Source organism: Salmo salar, chromosome 22 (genome assembly GCF_965601325.2).
Source record: "Salmo salar chromosome 22, fSalSal1, whole genome shotgun sequence".
Classification (NCBI taxonomy): domain Eukaryota; kingdom Metazoa; phylum Chordata; class Actinopteri; order Salmoniformes; family Salmonidae; genus Salmo; species Salmo salar.
In genome coordinates, this window is record NC_138312.1 from 5,603,942 (window position 1) to 5,625,436 (window position 21,495).

At 41.3% G+C, this 21,495-nt stretch overlaps 1 protein-coding gene across 3 annotated transcripts in view; it reads left to right on the plus strand.

The window, feature by feature from the left end:
- matn4 (matrilin 4) overlaps window positions 1–21,495 on the plus strand; it is a 60,004-nt gene that overhangs the window by 19,783 nt on the left and 18,726 nt on the right. For all 3 annotated transcript variants that reach the window (XM_082967348.1, XM_082967346.1, XM_082967347.1), the window contains 2 exons: window positions 3,713–3,835; window positions 10,302–10,424. In XM_082967348.1, coding sequence (XP_082823474.1) covers window positions 3,713–3,835; window positions 10,302–10,424 — 246 coding nt within the window. The remainder of the gene's footprint in view (window positions 1–3,712; window positions 3,836–10,301; window positions 10,425–21,495) is intronic.

Consider the following 21,495-nt stretch of genomic DNA (forward strand, 5'->3'; position numbering starts at 1 on the left):
CCAAACATTCCAAACAACTTTCCTAAAACATCTTTAGGTATTTTTTTAACGTAAATAATCGATAAAATTTAAGACGGGATAAACAGCGTTCAATACCGGAGGAAAACGATGTGGAGCGTGCTTTCTGGTCATGCGCCTCTATCAAACAGTACACTTCCCTCGAGCGTCATTCTGAACAGCCGTACTTCTTCATTACACAAAGTAAAAACATCAACCAATTTCTAAAGACTGTTGACATCCAGTGTAAGCGATAGGAACTGCAAGCAACTGCCTTAGAAATCTAGGTTTCCAAAGAAATCTATTGAAATAAGAGTGACCTCAACAACAACAAAAAACCCTGCTTGGTTTGTCCTCTGGGTTTCGCCTGCCAAATAAGTTCTGTTATACTCACAGACATAATTCAAACAGTTTTAGAAATTTCAGAGTGTTTTCTATCCACATCTACCAATTATATGAATATCCTAGCTTCTGGGCCTGAGAAACAGGCAGTTTAATTTGGGCATGCTTTTCATCTGGACGTGAAAATACTGCCCCCTATCCCAAAGAAGTTTTAACTGATTTTTGTACTCTGATGTCCTTGGGTAGGTGGAGGGAGTCTGGAAGGGCATTTAGGAATCGTTGGCTTTTCCGAGAATTTATAGCAGGCTTTTGATGATGCTTGGTTGGGGTCTGAGCAGACTATTTGTTGCGATTGCAGACGTAATAAAATGGTGGTCCGATAGTCCAAGACAAAACTAGGTCCAGAGTATGACTGTGACAGTGAGTAGGTCCGGTTGGACAAAACCCTCTGAGTCGATGATGGCTCTGAAAGCCTTTTGGAGTGGGTCTGTGGACTTTTTCATGTGAATATTAATGTCACTAAAATATTATCTGCCATGACTACAAGATCCGATAGGAATTCAGGGAACTCAGTGAGGAATGCTGTATTCGGCCCAGGAGGCCTGTAAACAGTAGCTATAAAAAGTGATTGAGTAGGCTGCATAGATTTCATGACTAGAAGCTCAAAAGATGGAAACGTAGTCATTTTGCTATTGTAAATGTTAGCAACACCTCCGCCTTTGTGTGATGCCCAGGGGATATGGTCGCTAGCGTAACCAGGAGGAGAGGCCTCATGTAACACAGTAAATTCATCAGGTTTAAGCCATGTTTCAGTCAGGCCAATCACATCAAGATTATGATCAGTGATTAGTTAATTGACTATAACTGCCTTGGAAGTGAGGGATCTAACATTAAGTAGCCCTATTTTGAGATGTGAGATATCACAATCTTTTTCAATAATGACAAGAATGGAGGAGGTCTTTATTCCACTGAGATTGCTAAGGCGAACACCGCCATGTTTAGTTTTGCCCAACCTAGATCGAGGCACAGACACGGTCTCAATGGGGCCTGCTGCCTGGCCTGCACCCTATCTCATTGTGGAGCTAAGGGAGTTTGAGCCCTGTCTATGTTCGTAGATAAGATGAGAGCACCCCTCCAGCTAAGATGGAGGACGTCACTCCTCAGCAGGCCAGGTTTGGTCCTGTTTGTGGATGAGTCCCAGAAAGAGTGCCAATTATCTGCAAATTCTATCTTTTGGGAGGGGCAGAAAACAGTTTTCAACCAGCGATTGAGTTGTGATACTTTGCTGTAGAGCTCATCACTCCCCCTAACTGGGAGGGGGCCAGAGACAATTACTCGATCCCCACACATCTTTCTAGCTTATTTACACGCTGAAGCTATGTTGTGCTTGGTGACGTCTGACTGTTTCATCCTAACATCGTTGGTGCCGAATTGGATAACAGTATCCCTATACTCTCTACACTCGCCAGTTTTAGCCTTAGCCAGCACCATCTTCAGATTGGCCTTATCATCGGTAGCCCTGCCCCCTGGTAAACAGTGTATGATCGCTGAATGATTCTTTTTAAGTCTAATACTACGGGTAATGGAGTCGCCAGTGACTAGGGTGTTCAATTTGTCAGAGCTAATGATGGGAGGCTTCGGCGTCTCAGACCCCGTAACGGGTGGAGGAGAGACCAGAGAAGACCCGGACTCTGACTCCAACTCGTTGCTTAATGGGGAGAACCGGTTGAAAGTTTCTGTCGGCTGAATGAGTGACACCGGTTGAGCATTCCTACAGAATTTCCTTCCAGAAGCCATGAGAAAATTTTCCGGCTGCGGGGACTGTGCGAGGGATTTATACTTCTATCTGTACTTATTGGTGGCACAGACGCTGTTTCATCCTTTCCGACACTTAATAAATTACCCTTACGTCTGAAGCTGGGCTTGCAGCTCGGCAATCCTCGCCATAAGGCGATCGTTCTCCTGTATATTTTGAGTACAGCGACTACAATTAGAAGGCTTAATGTTACTACTTAGCTTCGGCTGGTGGAGGTCGTGTACAACCATGTCCAGATAAAGTGTCCAGGGTGAAAACGTTAGCAGGAACGTTAGCATCAAACCTTACAGCAGCACGAAAACAAGTCTAAGTTGCGACTGGAAATTACGTTCAATGCTTACCAGCACTCCACCAATCAGGCCTTTATGATAGAGTGGCCAGAGGGAAGCCACTCCTCAGTAAAAGGCACATGACAGCCTGCTTGGAGTTTGCCAAAAGGCACCTAAAGGACTCTCAGACCATGAGAGACAAGATTCTCTGGTTTGATGAATCCAAGATTGAACTCTTTGGCCTGAATGCCAAGTATCACATCTGGAGGAAACCTGGCACCATCCCTACGGTGAAGCATGGTGGTGGCAGCATCATGCTGTGGGGATGTTTTTCAGCGCCAGGGACTGGGAGACTAGTCAGGATCGACGAAAAGATGAACGGAGCAAAGTACAGAGAGATCCTTGATGAAAAGCTGCTCCAGAGCACTCAGGACCTCAGACTGGGCCGAAGGATCACCTTCCAACTTCCAGCACACAGCCAAGGCAATGCAGGAGTGGCTTTGGGACATGTCTCTGAATGTCCTTTAATGGCCCAGCCAAAGCCCGGTCTTGAACCCAGAGAGACCTGAAAATAGCTGTGCAGTGACACTCCCCATCCAACCTGACAGAGCTTTAGAGGATCTGCAGAGAATAATTGGACAGAACTACCCAAATACAGTGGTACCAAACTTGCAGCAAGAATATTTGAGGCTGTAATCGCTGCCAAAGATGTTTCAACAAAGTACTGAGTAAAGGGTTTGAATACTTCTGTAAATGTAATATTTAAGTTTTTATAGATTTGCAAGAAATGTAAAAGAATTACGCATATCTGTGATAAGCTGATTTGTTAGATTTGTCTTAATGACCCCTTTGAAATCTCATATTTCTGCATGAAAACAACGGTGAGGAAATATTTTTTTTAAACTGTAAAATCCACTGTAAGTATACTGTACTTTCACTCAAAAACATTATTCATTAATTTCCTCACCCTTGTTTTCATGCAGACATATGATAATCCAAAGGGATCATTAAGATAGAGCTTACAAAGCAGTCTAACATAGATATGGATATTTCTCATAAGCTTGCCAAGCAAGTCCCATAATATAAACCTTAAAGTAATATTTCCTATCGACTTAAGGGTCCCGCTTTAAATGACGTGCAGCTTATGAAGCCTTCATAAAGCCTTCATTAGCACTACATCAATGTGTGACAAATACAATCAAGAGCATTATTGAATTACTATTTAATATTATGCATTATAACTTAATTTCTATAAGCATGTAATTTTTTTGCATTTTCCTTCCTTCAGTGATCGACTACTGTTCGTTTGGGAATCACAGCTGTCAGCATGAATGTGTGGATGTACTCAATGGCTATTTCTGCCGCTGTGCTGAGGGATACATGCTCCAGGAGGATGGAAAGACCTGCCAGAGTAAGTTTCTACACACTTTAAAGGGCCATTGCAGCTGTTTTTATCTCAATATCAAATCATTTCTGTGTAACAATTAAGTACAGTACCTTACTGTGATTATTTTTAACAATTTTAATTTAAAACAAACAGCAAAGAGCAATTTCTCAAGTAAGAATTTTGCTAGGACTGTCTGGGAGTGGTCTGAGTGGGGAAAGGAAAACTGAAAACTAGCTGTTATTGGCAGAGGTTTGGAACTCTCTTATTTATCTATTAGCTAATTTATTGCCAGGTGACGTCAACAGGCAGGCCAAACCTCTATCCAACCAAAACAGGCTGAAATTTCAGGCGGTCTCACACTAAAAGGGCATTATCATTAATTTCACAGTATTATTCCAACCTCATATTGTGGAAATACATATAAATCACATTTTTGACTGCACTGGGCCTTTAAGAGAATTGAATCTTTATAAAGCCAGGAGCACGCTTAAGCTATTGAACCCAAATATTGAAGTCTATGTGAGATTAATTGACAATTTATTTTTTATATGAGTCTACACATAGGCATTTGGGTGTACAACTGTTTTATTTTACATGGGGGGGAAAATACTCTAATTTGGATGTTCGTAAAAAAGTGGTGACCATTATCTGTGTGTACTGTTACAGGTAGTCCATACGTGCCATATGTTCTGAACCAACATTAGATTAATAAACACTAGCTTAATAAGCGGTATGACCTACAGTAGTTACTCCTCTCTGCTATCCAGTTCACTTTCAATGAGTTTTCTAACTTAATAAAATACACTGGACTCAACTGGATATGGTCACTTGCCTAGTAATACTCAAGAAAGTCTCAAGATCAAACTGCTCTTTGACAGATAGGTCCCATGAACTGAAACCTTATATTTTCCCCAGGCCACATCCATGGATGACTATACCGCCGAATGTAATATCAAAGCATTTATTCATTTATTACGTCATCATACATCTGCCAAAAAAGTATATTGGTTATTTCTCCAATTGATACATCACATGCACGCATGCATACGATTATCTCCTGGTAATGCCTACTTGCCATATCAATATTTTTGTACTGTTTTGTTATTTATATGTGCCAGACGTGTCTACAATTTCAGTGGTTTGCGAAAGTATGCACCACCCCTTGTCATTTTTCCTATTTTGTTGCCTTACAACCTGGAATTAAAATAGATTTTGGGGGGGGTTGTATCATTTGATTTACACAACATGCAACCACTTTGAAAATGCGAAATATTTTTTATTGTAAAACAAACAAGAAATAAGACAAAAAAACTGAAAACTTCAGCGTGCAATACTTTGTATACCTTTTGCAGCAATTACAGCTGCAAGTCTCTTGGGGTATGTCTCAATAAGCTTGGCACATCAGGCCACTGGGATCATTGCCCATTCTTCAAGGCAAAACTGCTCCAGCTCCTTCAAGTTGAATGGGTTCCGCTGGTGTACAGCAATCTTTAACCTGTTGGGGCTACAGGTTAGCAATGAACCACGAGTCGGGATTGCTAACAAGGCTGGAAATTCAAAACATCAAAAATCAAATAATTTCAATTTCTCAAACAATCAACTATTTTACACAATTTAAAAGATAAACATCTCCTTAATCTAACCACATTGTTCGATTTTCAAAGAGGCTTTACGGCAAAAGCATAAAGTTAGATTATGTTAGGACAGTACATAGCCACAAAAGTACAAACATCCATTTTCAATTCAAGGTCAGGCGTCACCAAAAGCAGAAACCAGCTAGAATTATGCACTAACCTTTGTCAATCTCCATCAGATGACACTCCTAGGACATTATGTTATACAATACATGCATTTTTTGTTCCATCAAGTTCATATTTATATCCAAAAACAGCATTTTACAGTAGCGTGAAATTCCGATTTTTTTTCTTCTCTGAAATGCTTCCGGTGAACATAACAAAATTACTATTCGAAAACATTGGTAAATTATAATATTGTCATTCAAAGAATAATATATTATCATCTCGTAATTGCTACCGAATGGCCAGATCTCAAAATAACTTTACTGGGAAATCACATTTTGCAATAAACGGGGTGCTATGCTAAGAACAATAAGCTATGCTATACAGTTAGCATCATCTAATATCGATAATAACATTGTAAATATCCCCTTACCTTTGATTATCTCCATCAGAAGGCACTGCCAGGAATCCCAGGTCCGGAACAAATGTGGTTTCTTTTGACAAAGTTCATAATTTATGTCCAAATAACACCAAGTAGTTAGCGTTCATTATGCTCCCACAAAACGTGGTGGGGGGGGGTGTAAAATCACGCCGAAAAGCTAAAAAAACCTAGTAAATAATCTATTTACGTTCGTTCAAACATGTCAAATGTTGTTTAGCATTAATCTTTTGGTCCATTTTTAACGTTAAACATCAGTAATATTTTCACACAACCTATCCTATGTCTAGATAAACAATAATGACAAACTCACGCTTCTCAGATTTATGCGCAGGCGCAAAGAAATGAAGTGACGACATGTCAACTTCCTTGCATTCTAATTTGCTCTCTGTTTATCATAGACGCTTCAAACAACTTTATAAAGATCGTTGACATCTAGTGGAAGCCGTAGGTGTTGCGAAACGAATCCTTTCTCACTATGGTATCTATAAAACAATGACACTAAATAGTACAGTCACAAAATTCACATTTTTTTTTGATCTATTTTTCACAGGTTTTTGCCTGCAATATGAGTTTTGTTATACTTACAGACACCATTCAAACTGTTTTAGAAAATTCAGAGTGTTTTCTATCCGAATGTGTTAATAATATGCATATCCTAGCTTCTGAGTTGGTGTAGGATGCAGTTAAAAATTGGCACATATTTTTTTCAAAATTTCTCAATACTGCCCCCGAGCCCCAACAGGTTTTAAGTCATACCACAGATTCTCAATTGGATTGAGGTCTGGGCTTTGACTAGGCTATTCCCAGACATTTAAATGTTTCCCCTAAACCACTCAAATGTTGCTTTAGCAGTATGCTTAGGGTCATTGCCCTGCTGGAAGGTTAACTTCCATCCCAGTCTCAAATCTCTGGAAGACTGAAACAGGTTTCCCTCAAGAATATCCCTGTATTTAGCGCCAGCCATCATGCCTTCAATTCTGACCAGTTTCCCAGTCCCTGCCGATGGTATTCTCGGGGTGATGAGAGGTGTTGGGTTTGTGCCAGACATAATGTTTTCCTTAATGGCCAAAAAGCTCAATTTTAGTCTCATCTGACCAGAGTTCCTTCTTCCATATTTTTGGGGAGTCTCCCACATGCCTTTTGGCGAACACCAAACATGTTTGCTTATTTTATTCTTTAACCTCTCTAGGGGAGGTGGGACGAAATCGTCACACACTATTCAACAGCCAGTGAAAAATCAGAGCGCCAAATTTAAAACCACAAAATGTCATAATTCAAAGTTCTCAAACATAGGACTGACTATTTTGCACCATTTTATAGATACACTTCTCCTGAATCGAACCACGTTGTCCGATTTCCAAAAGGCTTTACAGCGAAAGCAAAACATTAGATTCTGTTAGGAGAGTACATAGACACAAATAATCACACAGCCATTTTCCAAGCAAGCATATATGCCACATAAACCCAAACCACAGCTAAATGCAGCACTAACCTTTGATGATCTTCATCAGATGACACTCCTAGGACATTATGTTATACAATACATGCATGTTTTGTTCCATCAAGTTCATATTTATATCAAAAAACAGCTTTTTACATTAGCATGTGATCTTCAGAACTAGCATACCCACCAAAAACTTCCGGTGAATTTACTAAATTACTCATGATAAACGTTGACAAAATACATAACAATTATTTTAAGAATTATAGATACAGAACTTCTTTATGCAATCGCTATGTCCGATTTTAAAATAGCTTTTCGGCGAAAGCACATTTTGCAATATTCTGAGTACATAGCTCGGCCAGCACGGCTAGCTATTTTGACATCCGCCAACTTCGTGGTCACCTAAACTCAGAATTACTATTAGGAACATTGGATTACCTTTGCTGTTCTTCGTCAGAATGCACTCCCAGGACTTCTACTTCAACAACAAATGTTGTTTTGGTTCCAAATAATCCATAGTTATGTCCAAATACCTCCGTTTTGTTCATGCGTTCAGGTCACTATCCGAAGGGTAACGCGCGAGCGCATTTCGTGACAAAAAAATTCAAAATATTCCATTACCGTACTTAGAAGCATGTCAAACGCTGTTTAAAATCAATTTTTATGCTATTTTTCTCGTAAAATAGCGATAATATTCCAACCGGGCAACGTTGTATTCATTCAAAGACTGAAAGAAAAAAAATTGAGAAGTCTCGTGAACGCGCATCTCCAGTCTCACTGTCCCCAGGCTGACCACTTACAAACTCTGCTCCTATACTTTGCCCAAAGACAGCAGACACCCCATTCCACTTTCTGGCGGCTTTAGAGAGCCAATGGAAGCCTTAGAAAGTGTCACGTTACAGCACAGATGCTGTAATTTTGATAGAGATGCAACAGAAGGACAACAAATTGTCAGACAGGGCACTTCCTGCATGGAATCTTCTCAGGTTTTGGCCTGTCATATGAGTTCTGTTATACTCACAGACACCATTCAAACAGTTTTAGAAACTTTAGTGTTTTCTATCCAAATCTACTAATTATATGCATATTCTAGTTTCTGGGCAGGAGTAGTAACCAGATTAAATCGGGTACGTTTTTTATCCGGCCGTGAAAATACTGCCCCCTATCCCAAAAAAGTTAAGCAATGGCTTTTTTAGCCACTCTTCTGTAAAACCCAGCTCTGTGGAGTGTATGGCTTAAAGTGGGCCTATGGACAGATACTCCAATCTCCGCTGTGCTGCTTTGCAGCTCCTTCATGGTTATCTTTGGTCTCTTTTATTGCCTCTATGATTAATGCCCTCCTTGCCTGGTCCCTGAGTTTTGGTGGGCGGCCCTCTTTGGCAGGTTTGTTGTGATGCAATATTCTTTCCATTTTTTAATAATGGATTTAATGGTGCTCCGTGGGATGTTCAAAATTTCGGATATTTTTTTATTACCCAACCCTGATCTGTACTTCTCCACAACTTTGTCCCTGACCTGTTTGGAGAGCTAGTTGGTCTTCATGGTGCCCCTTGCATAGTGGTGTTGCAGACTCTGGAGGCTCTCAGAACAGGGGTATATATACTGAGATGGTGACAGATCATGTGACACTTAGATTGCACACAGGTGGACTTTATTTAACTAATTACATGACTTCTGAAGGTAATTCGTTTCACCAGATCTTATTTAGGGGCTTCATAGCAAAGGGGGTAAATACATTTTTACGCACCACTTTTCCGATTTGTTATTATTTAGAATTTTTTCAAACAAGTTATTTTTTTCATTTCACTTCACCAATTTGGACTATTTTGTGTATGTCAATTACATGAAATCCAAATCAAATTAATTTAAACCACAGGTTGTAATGCAACAAAATAGGAAAAACGCCAAGGGGGATGTCACGGATGTTGAATGGAGGAGTGGACCAAAGTGCAGCGTGTGTGTCGTTCCACATTTTATTTACTCTGTGAAACTATGCAATACACAAATAAACTGAACTGACACAACAACAAACCGTGATAGTGGAGAAACATACACTGACTCAAAATTAATCTCCCACAAACCCAGATGGAAAAAAAACCCTACTTAAGTATGATCTCCAATTAGAGACAACGAGGACCAGCTGCCTCTAATTGGAGATCATCCCAAACAAACCAACATAGAAATACCAAAACTAGAACCTAACAACATAGAAATACAAGACCTAGAAAAACACCCCCTGTCACGCCCTGACCTACTCTTCCATAGAAAATAACATCTTACTATGGTCAGGACGTGACAGGGGATGAATACTTTTGCATCATTGGTATTACCAGGTCGCAGTTGTAAATGAGAACTTGTGCTCAACTAGCCTACCTGGTTAAATAAAGGTGAAATAAAATAAAATACAAATAAAAAATACAATAACTCAAACGGAAAACAGTCAGAAAGTACATTAGACTGACTGCCGGAAGATTTTTCTCAGCTCACCCTCAAATCCGCATAACGTTCAAGATGGTTAGGATGATCTGCCATTAGTAGTAAGCTGGACTGCCAGTTTGAAGTAAATGGGTATCACTTCACCTAAGGTGCACACTCGGAATAAATTAATATTAGTTATAAGCATGTATGAGTTCATACTGTTTTACAGTCAACACATGATATCTCCTGTCTTTGGCAATTTTTCAACATGACTCAAAAGATTTTACCTCAGGATCATTATGGAATGATAAGACATTTTAAGACTGTCATAACTCCTTAAATAACTGCATGATAATGCATAATGTGTGTGTACCTTAGTGAACTGTATTCTGTACATGAAACCACATCCATGCAGTAATCAGTTTCTCTGTTTTTTATGAAACACAGTGATGGACCTGTGTGGTGAGGGGAAGCATGACTGTGAGCAGATCTGTATCGCCTCGCCAGGCGTCTTCACCTGCAACTGCAACGCTGGCTACATTCTCAACAATGACAAGAAGACCTGCACAAGTTAGTGAGGCCAAACCGTACAATGTATTTAGCTGGAAGCAGATTTATCCAACAGAATATTTAAGGTGGCTGCTTGTTAAGGTTTGCGGTGATCATCACGAGCACAACAAATCTACATACTGTTCCATATTGATCAAGCCCGAGACCCGCCTTTAAAATATGAATAGTGGAAATCTGTGCTAAAATGTCAATCAATCAAAATGATTGGTAGCGATTAACTTTGACTATATATCCATAACACATTCATTACACATCTATAAGTGTTTAATGAACATGTTATAACATGTCCCAACCACATTATTAAAGATTAATTAAATAAATCCATAGCATATCTATAGCGCATTCATGTCATGCTATGCAAGAGTTCATATTTAGGCATCTTAATAGATGCAGCATTACAATGATAGAGTTATTATCATTATGGCTGTTCTGAAAAGTGTGCTTCTGCCATACCATTGTTATCATATATGCCAAAAGGCCAAATCTCATTTTGAAAATGTTGAAAATTAAGCTTACTTATACAACGGGTGTTTTGGAATTCCCATTGTTAGACCTAATGTTATAGTCTAGGGCAGCAGGTAGCCTAGCGGTTAGAGTGTTGGGCCAGTAGCCAAAAGGTTGCTGGTTTGAATACCCGAGCCGTCAAGGTGAAAAATCTGTTGCGGTGTTGCCAATTTAGCAAGTTTGTCACTATATTTAGCGAGTTTTCAGACCCCTCCAGAGACCTTTATGGGTAAAAGATTCTAGCGACAAATTCAAAATGCCATCTAGTGACTTCTGGGACAAATCAAGGAGCCAATAGCAGATCTCACTGAAAAATAGTTGGCAACACTGATCTATTGATGAGTCCTTGAGCAAGGCACTTAACCCTAATTTGCTCCAGTGGCACCGTACTACTATGGCTGACCCTGTAAGACAACACATTTCACTAGACCTATCTGGTGTATGTGATAATAAAACATCTGTTTATCCTGCCCATGATACACTAAATGCCATCCACATGGCGAGTACATTCAGAAAAAGTGCCACCATTTACGTTGTTACCAAGCAACGCACTACTCCTACTACTACTTTTACAGACCCACTGCCCAGCCATGCAATTTATAAACTTAATCACCACTGTAAAAAGCATCTAGGCATTATAATTTGCAACATCAATATTGACATTCGATCTCCACTGTGTCCAATAATAATGAACGGAACGAGACCAATGATTTATAAACAATATACACTAGATGACTGATAGGGGGCACTGTGTCCCATAGTAGGGAGTCGGAACGAGACCAATGATTTATAAACTATATACACTATATGACTGGTAGGGGGCGCTGTGTTGAAGCCACAGTGTCTCCATCTTGGCATCCCCTTACCATTTTACATTTTTTGGGGGAAGCTTTAGAAATGCATTTATTAATGTCTACATTAGTTTTTGCCATATGAGGGCGATTCGTGCAAGTTGGTGGGCCGGGGGTCTGCACCTCAAAGCCTCTACCTACATGTTGCTTATGAGTGCATTGCACACTACTTTTGGATTATAATTCGATTTTAAGGCTCGTATGATTGTCCTTTTTAATTATAAACTTCAACCAGTAAAATGGCTCTTTGGCTAGGTTTTTTGATATAGCCTATGTCAATGAGCGTTAGCATTCCAACTAACAACTGCTGCATCCCAGATAGTTATTTTGCAAAGAGCACAACCAAATATAATCTTAGAGACTGTTCAAGCAATTTATAAGTAATAAAAATGTAAATCTAGACTATGTTGAATGGGCGCAGATGGCGATGGTTTTCTTACTGCAGCCAAGAGTCGCGTGTATCTGTGTGTGACGTCAGTGTGTCGTGTACTGGAAAAGGTTCTATTAACTTCTATGGGCTAGGTGGGACGCGAGCGTCCCACCTGCGGGACACAGCCAGTGAAATATCAGGGCGGCAAATTCAAAAACAACAATGTCATAATTCAACTTTCTCAAACATACAACTATTTTACACCAAACTTCTCGTTAATCTAACCACATTGTCCGATTTCAAAAAGACTTTACAGCGAAAGCAAAACATTAGATTATGTTACGAGAGTACATAGACAAAAATAATCACACAGCCATTTTCAAAGCAAGGATATCGGCTATGAAAAAGCCAACTGACACTTACTCTTGTGTTACTGACTTGTTGCACCCTCAACAACTACTATGATTATTATTATTTGACCATGCTGGTCATTTATGAACATTTGAACATCTAGGCCATGTGCTGTTATAATCTCCACCCGGCACAGCCAGACGAGGACTCACCAACCCTCATAGCCTGGTTCCTCTCTAGGTTTCTTCCTAGGTTTTGGCCTTTCTAGGGAGTTTTTCCTAGCCACGGTGCTTCTACACCTGCATTGCTTGCTGTTTGGGGTTTTAGGCTGGTTTTCTGTACAGCACTTTGAGATATCAGCTGATGTAAGAAGGGCTATATAAATACATTTGATTGATTGATTGATTGATTGATTGATGTGTCAATAAAACCCAAAACACAGCTAAATGAAGCACTAACCTTTGACGTATCTTCATCAGATGACACTTCTAGGACATTATGTTACACAATACATGTATGTTTTGTTCGATAAAGTTCATATTTATATCCAAAAACAGCATTGTACATTGGCGCGTGATGTTCAGGAAATGTATTCCCACCAAAACGGCCGGTGAATGTGCACATCAATTTACAAAAATACTCATCATAAACGTTGACAAAATATATAACAATTATTTTAAGAATTATAGATAGACTACCCCTGGATGCAACTGCTGTGTCAGATTTTAAAATAGCTTTACGGAGAAAGCACATTTTTCAATATTCTGAGTACATAGCTCAGCCATCACGGTGAGCTATTCAGACACCCGCCAAGTTCGGAGCAACCTAAACTCAGAATTAGTATTACAAATATTCTCTTACCTTTGCTGATCTTCGTCAGAATGCACTCCCAGGACTGCTACTTCCACAAGAAATGTTGTTTTTGTTCGAAATAATCCATATTTATGTACAAATACCTCCGTTTTGTTCGTGCGTACAGATCACTTATCCAAAGGCATAACGCGCGAGCGCGGAACGAGAGACAAAAAGTCAAATGTTCCATTACCGTACTTAGAAGCATGTCAAACGCTGTTTAAAATCAATTTTTATGGTATTTTTAACGTAAAACTGTGATAATATTCCAACCGGACAATAGCATATTCATTCAAGAAGAAAAAGAAGGAACGGCGTGCTCGCGTGACTGCGCATATCCAATCCCTTTGTTGCCAGGCAGACCACTCAGTAACTGAGCTCCTATTATCTGCCCCAGTGACAGGAAAATGCTCAAACCACTTTCTGAAGGCTTTAGACAGCCAATGGAAGCCTTAGGAAGTGCAACGTCACCCCACAGACACTGTAGCTTCGATAGAGAACCAAAAGAAGAACTATAATTCTCAGACTTTCCACTTCCTGCATGGATTTTTCTCAGGTTTTTGCCTGCCATATGAGTTCTGTTATACTCACAGACACCATTCAAACAGTTTTAGAAACTTCAGAGTGTTTTCTATCCAAATCTACTAATAATATGCATATTCTAGTTTCTGGGCCAGAGTAGTAACCTGTTTAAATTGTGTATGTTTTTCATCCGGCCGTGAAAATACTGCCCCCTAGCCCAGACAGGTTAATATATTTCATTAACCATTTTTTATAATGTGGTTGGGATCTGTTGTAACACGTACAGGAAAGCTTACGGTTGTGTAATGAATGTGTTATGGATATATAGTCAAAGTAAATCGCTAGGGAGATCAAAATGTACACAATAGTTAACTGGAGGAAAATGTGGGAGGGTCATGCTTTTTCAATTTCAGTCAAGGGGAGGTTTTAGTATTTTTTTTATTTAGTCCAGGGGAGGGTTATGTAATTTGTAATCGATTAAATGTTATATTGCTCAGGGTTTGAGAATTAGTTGCTTATCATGGTATCTCATGGGTGTCCGATGATGGCCCTCATCCCTGATTTTCTGCTGGGTGTGCAATATCAAGTTCGCCTAGTGTGGTCTCAATAAAATGATCCATAACTTATACTATAGGCTATAGGCCTAGGCTATATGAAGAGCATGCTCGTAGAAGCACAGGGCAAAGTTGTATTTTTAAGAAAATGTACTTCAGTCCCAAGCTTTTTGCGCTGCTCGGATGGTGTATATGAGTGGCGGTTGGTGCCGTTTAAAATGAGGGAGGACAATTATTTATTTTTTATGAGCATGGCCTTATTTCTATTACAGCATACTGGATTTGACTGTCATTCATATTCCATTCACCCAGCTCAATTTAACATCGATAGGTTTACTACATGATACTAACATGTTCCTTATACCCAGCATGAGGTTACTACAACCTAGCCTATGAATGAAAGTTTACAACATAGGTGCACAGGTCCAACGAAATTTGAGTAATCAAGGTGACAGACATTGACACATTCAATACTGCCTTGCACAATCTTGTCTGCAGCTAGCTGATCTAGGGTGTAATCATAAGTCTAACACTTGCAAACAAGAGTTTCTATTGTTTATCCCCGTTTCGTTCAGTTTGCTTCTGTTTAATACATTATTTTCAACAAAATTGACGGAATGAATACACCCTTGATCACACACAAACACAGTTCACTGTCATAACAGCCACATACAAACTGCATGATCCCTTTGATTATTCTATGCTTCCTTCTCGCATCTAGGCGCTCTTCTCTTTTCACCTTTTCCCCTCGCTTGTGGACTTCAGTGCACAACACATCAGCTGTCTGTGACCAGGCGAAAAAACCTTTCCAACAAACCTTCATATCGTAACCGCTAAACTGCTACACACAGCCTACATCATCACCATATTAGCTAACGCTATTAGAACTAACGCGTTAGTAAACCCACTACAATCATGCAGTAAGTACAGTGCACAGTTAGCAAGCAGTTTAGCAGTTACACTGGTGGGTCCCAGTAGCAATAAATTAATAAAACTAAAAGCTTACCTTGACTTGGAAGAGTTCCAGTGTTGGATAGCCATAACCAGATAGGTAACATAGCGTACCTCTCTGTTTGAGCCGGGTGTTTGAGTAGGCTAGGCTAGCTAGCTGCATTCGCTAACTAAGTAAGTGAACGTGAAAAGATAATAGAAATATAGCTAGGTCTCTCTCTTGCTTTTCCTTCATTTTTTTGTTCAAAACTGTTAAACTATTGTCTTTCTCTTTCTTTAAGTCAACTACTCACCACATTTTATGCACAACAGTGCTAGCTAGCTGTAGCTTATGCTTTCAGTACTAGATTCATTCTCTGACCCTTAAATTGGGTGGACAACATGTCAGCCTACATCATCACCGTATTAGCTAACGCCAAGTCAACATAGCTATTAGAACTTATGCATTAGTAAACCCACTACAATCATGCAGAAAGTACAGTGCACAGTTAGCAAGCAGTTTAGCAGTTACACTGGTGGATCCCAGTAGAAATAAATTAATAAAACTAAAAGCTTACCTTGACTTGGAAGAGTTCCAGTGTTGGATAGCCATAACCAGATAGGTAACATAGCGTACCTCTCTGTTTGAGCCGGGTGTTTGAGTAGGCTAAGCTAGCAAGCTGCATTCACTAAGTGAACGTGAAAAAAAATAGAAATATAGCTAGGTCTCTCTCTTGCTTTTCCTTCATTTTTTGGTTCAAAACTGTTAAACTATTGTCTTTCTCTCTCTTTAAGTCAACTACTCACCACATTTTATGCACAGCAGTGCTAGCTAGCTGTAGCTTATGCTTTCAGTACTACATTCATTCTCTGACCCTTAAATTGGGTGGACAACATGTCAGTTCATGCTGCAGAAACTCTGATAGGTTGGAGGATGTCCTCCAGAAGTTGTCATAATTTATGTGCAAGTCTATGGAAGGGTGTGAGAATCATGAGCCTCCTAGGTTTTGTATTGAAGTCAATGTTTATTTATTTCACCTTTATTTAACCAGGTCGGCAAGTTGAGAACAAGTTCTCATTTACAATTGCATCTATATACAATGTGAGCAAATGAGGTGAGATAAGGGAGGTAAAGGCAAAAAAGGCCATGGTGGCAAAGTAAATACAATATAGCAAGTAAAACACTGGAATGGTAGATTTGCAGTGGAAGAAAGTGCAAAGTAGAAATAGAAATAATGGGGTGCAAAGGAGCAAAATAAATAAATAAATTGTACCCAGACGAGGATGGAAACTAGTTGTTCTCCGGCTACACTATGGTGCTACCCTACAGAGTGGTGTTCAGGCTACTGTAGACCATTGAAAAACAGTGTGTTTTTGTCAATTATTTGGTGATGTGAATATATTTAGTATAGTTTTATCTAAAAAGGATAATATTTCACAATTTTTTTCTTCTGAAATTCAGGATGGTCCTCCCCTTCCTCCTCTGAGGAGCCTCCACTTGTGTACAGTGCATTCGGAAAGTATTCAGACCTTTTTCCACATTTTGTTATGGTACAGCCTTATTCTAAAATTGATTAAATATATTTTTTTACTCATCAATCTACACACAATACCCCATAATGACGAAGCAAAAACAGTTTTTATTGAGTTATTGAATACAAAAAACAAACATAACTTATTTACATAAGTATTCAGACCCTTTGCTATGAGACTCTAAATTGAGCTCAGATGTAACATGTTTACATTGATCTTCCTTGGTAAATTCAATTGATTGGACATGCTTTGGAAAGGCACACACCTGTCTATATAAAGGTCCCACAGTTGATAGTGCATGTTAGGGAAAAAACCAAGCCATGAGGTCGAAGGAATTGTGTCGAGGCACAGATCTGGGGAAGGGTACCAAAAATATTCTGCAGCATTGAAGGTCACCAAGAACCCAGTGGCCTCCATCATTCTTAAATGGAAGAAGTTTGGAACCACCAAGACTCTTCCTAGAGTTGGCCACCCAGCCAAACTGAGCAATCAGGGTCACTCTAACAGAGCTCCAGAGTGCCTCTGTGGAGATAGGAGAACCTTCCAGATGGACAACCATCTCTTTAGCACTCCACCAATCAGGCTATTATGGTAGAGTGGCCAGACGGAAGCCACTCCTTAGTGAAAGGCACATGACAGCCCGCTTGGAGTTTGCCAAAAGGCACCTAAAGGACTCTCAGGCCATGAGAAACAAGATTCTCGGGTCTGATGAAACCAAGATTGAACTCTTTGGCCTGAATGCCAAGCTTCACCTCGGGAGGAAACCTGGCACCATCCCTATGGTGAAGCATGGTGGTGGCAGCATCATGCTGTGGGGATGTTTTACAGCAACAGGGACTGGGAGACTAGTCAGTATCGAGGGAAAGATGAACGGAGTAAAGTACAGAGAGATCCTTGATGAAAACCTGCTCCAGAGCGCTCAGGACCTCAAACTGGGGTGAAGGTTCACCTTCCAACAGGACAGCGACCCTAAGCACACAGGCAAGACAACGCAGGAGTGGCTTCGGGACAAGTCTCTGAATGTCCTTGAGTGGCCCAGCCAGAGCCTGGACTTGAACCCGATCTAACATCTCTGGAGACCTGAAAATAGCTGTGCAGCAACACTCCCCATCCAACCTGACAGAGCTTGAGAGGATCTGCAGAGAATAATTTGAGAAACTAGCCAAATACAGGTGTGTCAAGCTTGTAGCGTCATACCCAAGAAGACTCGAGGCCGTAATTGTTGCCAAAGGTACTTCAACAAAGTACTGAGTAAAAGGTCTGAATACTAATGTATATGTGATATTTCAGTTTATTGTATTTTTTTACAAATGTGCCAAAATTACTCAAAACCTGTTTTTGCTTTGTCATTATGGGGTATTGTGTGTAGATTCATGAGTAAAAAAACAATTCAATCCATTTTAGAATAAGGCTGTAATGTAACAAAATGTGGAAAAGGTCAATGGATCTGAATACTTTCCCGAATGCACTTTATAAAAAACAAGCCTACAATGCTTTAGGCCTACACACCGCAATGGATAGGTGTTCCAAATCATGAGCCCTACCTGTAGGTTTTCATTCCAACCCTAATCTAACACACCTGATTCTAATAATTACCTATTTTCTAAGATGGATCGGGTTAGTTACAACTGGGGTTAGAATTAAACTTTACAGTACGGTAGCACTCCCTGAACAGGGTTGGTTGCCCTGTAATGATAGGCTATTCAATAGGCTACATCTGTCGATACAAATATTTATTGAGGAAATTATACGTAAATTACTTAATTTACGTATTTTTTTGCACTCCCTCGCCTAAAAATATAGCACACCACTGCATGTAAGATCTGTGGTATGTCTGTAGCAGTGGTGTCTGTATGCTGCATGTGTTCCCCGCTGACTTCATCCATCTGAACAGATGCCAAAATGCAACCATCCCGTGCTCATTACAAACACAATAAAAGACCTTGAATGACAGCACCACTCTGTTCACCCGAAACCTTTGTGCTGCTATTTTGATTTGCCAATCTGCGCTGATCATGTTTTAGCCTTCTCCATTTACAATGTGTCATATGGGGAAGCCCAGGGGAGTCAGAGGTGAAACTCACAATAAAATAAGACAGCAGGAGATCGTTTTGCGGTGCTCAAACAAAAGTTGTTCTTTAATTAAGGTTGGAGGAACAGGGAGGGGAGAAATACAACTGAAAGGCCTCTTAGGTCATGGGTGGGTCACTCGGTGTCCGGCCTGGCGGCTCCTCGGACCGCCCAAGTGACTGCACCTCTACTTATACTAATTTGGGGTAACGAAGGACAGGTGGACCAATTCCAGGTGCCAATTGGTTGCAGCACCTGGACTGAGTAGTATTGGTGTTGAATCATCAGCCCTAGTTGGTGCCTGTAGAGCTGTCCATGGTGCTGACTCACCTTGGCCTCTCTAGCCCTCTGGAGCTGACCAAGGTCTTGCTCCTTCCTCTGTAGCTCCCTGCTGGCCCCCGGGTTGCCACACTTGGATTAGCCTAAACTGTAATTAAACTGGACTGGATTATTTTATCGCACCAGCATTGCAATCCAATGTATGTACGATTTATGCAATAAACTGAGATGTATTGCGGCGCTGTAAAAAAAAAAAAATGTTTCCCCTGCGCTACAGACGGCTAATAAAGTAAAGGGCTAGTGCACTACTTTTGTGAGAAAAATAAAATAATTGAATGTTTTTTTAATTTAAAAAAAAATATTCCGATTTTCAGGGGGTGCTGCAGCACCCTCAGCACCCCTACTTTCCGCAGCTATGCCTACTGATGTCCTGAAAACATGAGGTATTTTTTGGGGGGAGGATCCCCGTTACCTGCTGCACTCTTCCTGGGATCCAAAGCTAGCTACTGATATAATTGATTTTAATACAAATTATATGGACCTGATTATATAAAACAATATATAACAACACTTTAGTCTGCAATGCTTTACGCTGGAAACAAGCTTTAAAATTCCGGGGAAAGATTCAAATTCAAAATTCATCCTCCTATTGCAACATCTGCCTATATGCCCACACATCTTGTCTCAAGAACATTTTCTATTTTTAATACCTCAAAAAACAAGCTAGGCATACCTAATTTCAAACTAGGCCATTTTCAATGTCAGTTTCATTTGAATATGCATTTAGATCTTCATGAATAACTGTTTTGCTGGCTCTCTGAAGACATGAGCCACTGGAGAGCAGAGTGGTCAGTCCTTACAGTAAAGGGCAGGCCACCCATGTAGTACTTGAAGTTGATGGAAGCCACAACAGCCAGGAGATCCTGCCGGGTGACACAGTAGCGGCGCTCATGTTTGTCAAATGTTTTGCTGAAGTACGCCCCCACTCTCTCCCCCTCTGGCCCCACCTCTGCCAGCACCCCACCCATGCCCACATTGTTTGCGTCTGTGTCCAGGATAAAGGGCAAGGTGAGGTCAGGGGGGTCGACCACGGGGGCCTCGATCAGTGCACGTTTGAGGGTGTTGAAGGCCTCCTCACACTCCACTGTCCAAGTGAAGGCCTTGTCCTTCGGCAGCAGGCAGTTCAGGGGAGAAGCAACGCTTGAGAAGCCCCGTATCAAACCTCCTCTAGCATGAGGCCAGGCCCAGGAAGCTCTTCAGCTGATGCTGGTCGGTGGGGGTGGGCCAGTCTCAGACAGCCCCCACCTTGTCCTCCATGGTGCTCATACCCTCCTTCCCCACTCGTTGGCCCAAGAGGGACACCTCTCTCCTCATGAAGTGGCACTTCTCAGGGTGGAGCTTCAGTCCTGCGGCAGCCAAGCGCTCCAGCACACGTCGTAGCGCCACCAGGGCTGACTGGAAAGAGCTGCCATGGGCCAGGATGTCATCGAGGTATACCAGACACTGCTGTCGGGGGAAGCCATCCAGCACCCTGTCCATCAAACGCTCAAAAGTAGCTGGACTGTTGCACAGGCCGATGCACAGGACCTTGAACTGCCAGTGTCCTCGGTTAGTGGAGAATGCAGTTTTGGCTCTGGCCTCTGGGGAGAGGCGCACCTGCCAGTAGCCACTGCAGAGGTCTAGTGAGGAGAACCAGGAGGACCCCCTAACCAGGTCCAGCGACTCATCGATACGTGGTATGGGGTATGAGTCCTTCCTGGTTATCTCATTCAGCCACCTGTAGTCTGCACAGAACCTCATCTTGCCCACATTCTTAGGAACCATGGTGACTGGCACCGCCCAGGGGCTGTCTGAGGGCTCGATGAAGTCTGACCGCTGCATCTCCAACACAGCCTTGTCTGCCGCCTCCTGGCGTGCCAACGGGATACAGCGGGGACACATCTTGATGGGTCGAGCATCACCTGTGTCGATCTCATGCTGCACCAGATGAGTCTGACCCACGTCTTCCTTACTCAGCGCAAAGCTGTCTCTGAATTCAAACAGCAACTGCTACAACCATTCCTGCTGCTCGAGGTCAAGACCAACACAGTTCCTCCCCCATATCTCCTTCACTGCAGACAGTGTCCTCTCCTCTCCCATCTGGGGTAGCTGGGCTGTGGGGGCGCGGCCCAGGCTCACGGAGGGATGTGTCGTGGAGGTAGCGGGGGAATGTAACACACAGCCGTAGGTGACAGAGGGGCTGGGGAAAAGTCACA